At 42.0% G+C, this 4,206-nt stretch overlaps 1 protein-coding gene across 1 annotated transcript; it reads left to right on the forward strand.

Annotated features, from left to right (window-relative positions):
- The first annotated feature begins 525 nt into the window (after window positions 1-525).
- Window positions 526-1,683, forward strand: LOC117859946 (uncharacterized). The gene is made up of 2 exons (XM_034743150.2): window positions 526-857; window positions 1,393-1,683. Exons 1-2 carry the CDS (start codon window positions 641-643, stop codon window positions 1,545-1,547), a joined length of 372 nt encoding a protein of 123 aa, XP_034599041.1. The 5' UTR covers window positions 526-640; the 3' UTR covers window positions 1,548-1,683.
- The last annotated feature ends 2,523 nt before the right edge of the window (window positions 1,684-4,206 follow it).

The following is a 4,206-nucleotide window of genomic DNA, read 5'->3' on the forward strand; positions in this document are numbered from 1 at the left end:
CAGGAGTTATGTATAGACAAGTTAAGCAGGAAGGTAACAGCTTTTAGCATTAAAAGAGCATCTAGGCCCCTAATTCGATGTTGGCAATTAATGACAACATGATCATTGCAACTAACCTGTGTTTTGAAGTGGAATTCAATAAGTTACTGGTGCTCCCAAACAGGTGAGCTAAAATTGGTGGACTAAGGGTCTGTTTGGATGCAAGGACTAAATTTTAGTGTTGCACTTTTATACGTGTGAAATCAAACTTGTTCTTCAACTTATACTTGCCATCGAACTTGTTATCTCTTTCTCTAACTTGAGATTGGTAGGCTTTTACAGTAATTCTGCACAAAGGAGGAAAAATTTTTACTTTCAGGATATAAGAGAAAACAAACTAACATTGAAAAAAACCTGAGCACCAAGAACTTGCCTTTTTAGAGCAAACAAAGACCTGGCTCAGATCCAGTCGTGTCCTTGACGGTTGAAAGAAAAGCGAGGGATTTGCGTCTAGCTCCCCCCCCCCCCCCCCCCCCCCTCCTCTTTTTCAGAGGGATTTGCGTCTAGCTAGCAAGCAAGGGAAGGGAAAAGGGACGCAGCGCAACCGAGCCCAGTCTGACCCCCTCTCTCTCCCGATCCGACCAGGCCCCGACCCCTACCCATGGCCGCGCCGCTCGCACGAGCGCCGCTGCCGCGGGCCCCACTTCGCCCCGCTCCCGCCGTCCAGTTAGTCCCGCGCGGTCGTCTCCGGGCGACGGCGGCCAGTGGTGGGGGCGCGGCCGGGCCCGTGCTCCGCACCTGCAAGAACTGCAAGCAGCAGTACGACCCGGTGGCGAACCACCCCTCCGCCTGCCGCTACCACACCGCCCACTTCGGAGGTGAGATAGGCCTCGTCGCTCCGTCCAGCAATCCCCGTGTGCCTGATTTTGCTAGAGTAATCATTTGAAGTATGTGTAGTTTTGGGGCCAAATGTGCTGAATTGGCTTAGCTGGGGTGTCAAAAAAGTTACCATTTGAAGAAATACGTTAGCTCTTTGGTGGGAAGGTTGTTCAGATTCAGTTAGCTTTTCGTTAGAGTTATCTCCCATGGATCAAGATAGGGGCAATTCATTGTTCGAAAATGAAAAATCATTTGCTCACTTGGTGCGCAATCAATTTGTGGTCACAAAAGTTCAGTGTCAGGGGTTTTCCATCATGAGCTGGCTTGTATGCACTCTTAATTCCAAGCTCCAAACTCTCACCACCTCACAATATTAGCCCTTGGAAGTAATGTCCTTCCTCCAAACTATTCACAACCTCATTAGACAGCTTAGGAATATGATTAACAGAGATGTTTTTCATCGAAACATTTTGATTAATTGCATTCTCTGAAAGAGTTAATCCATATCTAAATGATCTTTTTCTGCCATGCCAGGTGAAACAAAGAGAAAATTTGAAAGCGTTTACGCTGGTGGGACCATGGATACTCCAGATTCAGGCAAAGTGTTCCAGTATTGGCATTGCTGTGGGTCAGAAGATCCATTTGATGCAGGCTGTACTGCTTCCCCTCACTGTTCATACGATGATTGAGGCCCCATGGTTGGTTATGTTCATGTAATTGTGTTGTTTCATGTGAATACTGGTTCCCAGGTTGTTAGCGCCTTACATGGGAGAAAGTATGTATGCGTGAAACACTTTTGAAATATAGTCTCTTGTTTAGCTTTAACCTTCTTAACCAAATGTTCTCTCTGGGGTCATTTAATTGATTTGTTCTTGAATACCTCACATATTTGCATCACTTTCTTGTGATTGTTCTATGGTTTTACATGGGATCCAGCTTCACATATTCCCTCATAATGTTGTTCTTACATGGGACAATGGATGGATGCTTTGAATACAGTTGGATTTTGTTTCTTGTTTAGCTTTTTTATTACTTGGAAGTTGACTGTCCCCTCTGGATATACATAGCCAGTTTGCTGCTCTCAGCTACAAAATTATGTCAGTTGTGTCTTTTCTTTGTTCCGATTTCTGTTTATTTCCTTTATGTATTTGGCAAATTGTATTCTACATTTCAGTGTGCATATACAAATTTCAATTTTGTCATAAGAGCTGGTGTACTCCTTTTCCTCTGGTTTAGGCTAGTAGATTTGCATAGGGTTGAAACAAACATAGGATGCATGTGATGCATCCAGTGTTGTGTTCTATACAATGATTTCATAAGTAAGTTTTTACTAGCAAGTGAAGTCAATTCCTACTAAGTATATATACAAAAGGGTCAATTCCTACTGTTATGACAGAAAAGCAATTCCCATGAGTGATTCATGTTATTATTCTCTTTTTTGTTGCCTTGTTGATCATAACCTGCCATTTTATAGCTTGACGCTTTCATTTCCAGTAGATAAGAAACTTATACATTACGAAGGGAATCTTGTTATTTTACATGTTTTGCTAACAAGTTTAACCAAGAGGATCACCAGTCCTATCATCTCATTATCTCAAGCCCTTTTTCTGTGGTGAATTTGTACTCCAGTATTATATTAGACGATCTGTTAGAGACCTGTTCTGTGCCTTCAAATGTTCATAGAGAAATGATAAGGGGTGAATGTTTTTATTTGATGTGCTCAAACTAGACATGATCATGGGCCGCCCGACCTAACAAACCCGAACTGACCCGCCCGAAAAAAATCCAACCCAACAGGTGCACCGGGATAGGCACGGGCCAGTGTTTTTTTGACCCGGCCAGAAATTCGGAGTTATCTTCCAAAACTGTTGAAGCTTTGATGTGTCTCCAGGATTGGTACCATGAGAAGTTAAATGCAATTGTGATAATATCTTATTGCATGTTTCACATATTTTCTACTTTTCCTCTACCAATTTCTATTTTCTTTGTAGCATCTGCTGCTAGTCCACAAGAAGCACTTGAAACTACTATTGATGAGGAGGAAGAGAAACCTCAAGTAGAGTTGTGCTAATCTGCCTATATCATCATTTCTATCACTATGTGAAGAGTGTCTTGTGTGCTGTTATGTACTTCTCTTACTTTGAGTTAATTCTGTTGAGTGTATGGATTATTTGCAACTTGGGAAACTTATTAGCTCTGTAACGTTGGTAGTTGCGAGTTGTTGTGCCTGGTGACTTGGTGATGCACTGAGGCTGTATTGACAATTAGAGATTTGAGAACTAGTGTGTGCGAGTGATTGTGGTACAATGTTGTTCCAAGTAAGTTGCACTGTTGCATTGTTTGTGTGATACAAACAAGGAGTACAAACTAAAGCATCCAAAATGCTGATGCATTTTCAGATGTCCAAATCATTTTTTTGTGTGTGCATGTGGCTCTGAAGAAAAACTAATGAATAAATTTGAAAGGAAGCCTACTTTGCAACCAGTGAATCTTTAATGATCGTGTGACTTTGTTTTACCTGTCAAGCATAATGTAGTTGCGTGCAGTATTTTTTTGCTTAAGAGAACACAAGTCAACAATCAGCAATGCGTTTATATGGTTAAGGGATAAATATATATGACAGGCAGCAATAGATATAGGAGGTTATTCAACGAGTTACAACACAAATACAAATTTGCGTTGAACCTAGAAGGCTAGAACTCCCATGCTTATTCTATATATATAGTTAGAAGTTTGGACATGACCTTGTGACATGAAGGACCTGTTTAGTTGCCCGATTTTGGACAAACAAAATCACTGCACTAGCACTGTAGCATACTGTAACGTTTCGTTTGTATTTGTGAATTATTGTCTAAATATTAACTAATTAGGCTCAAAAGATTCAACTCGCAAAGTACAACCAAACTGTGCAATTAATTTTTGATTTCATCTACATTCAGTACTCCATACATGTACCGTAAGTTTGATGTGATGGGAAATCTTCTTTCTGTATAGTGCTAAAGTTGGGATTTTGGGTAGCTAAATAAGGCCGAAAATAAATTATAATTGCATTGACAGTTCAGCATACACCCTTTAACTATTGGCCATAATTTTTTTTCACATAGAACATGCAGCAAATTACCGGAGTTGACAAGCATCCCGCTGTACAGTCATCAGGAAGATGCTCCGCCACGTCACTGATCCGCGCCACCACCCTCCCACCCCATCCCTCCCTTCCGATCCAAATCCAACGATCCAGCACCACCCTCCCACGGATTCATCCCGAAACCACCTCCCCTCCGCGCCTCCGCCCTCCCCCAAAATTTCGCGTTCCCTCCCAAAACCCACCCCGATAAATCCCCTTCCTCC

Source organism: Setaria viridis, chromosome 6 (assembly GCF_005286985.2).
Source record: "Setaria viridis chromosome 6, Setaria_viridis_v4.0, whole genome shotgun sequence".
Lineage (NCBI taxonomy): Eukaryota > Viridiplantae > Streptophyta > Magnoliopsida > Poales > Poaceae > Setaria > Setaria viridis.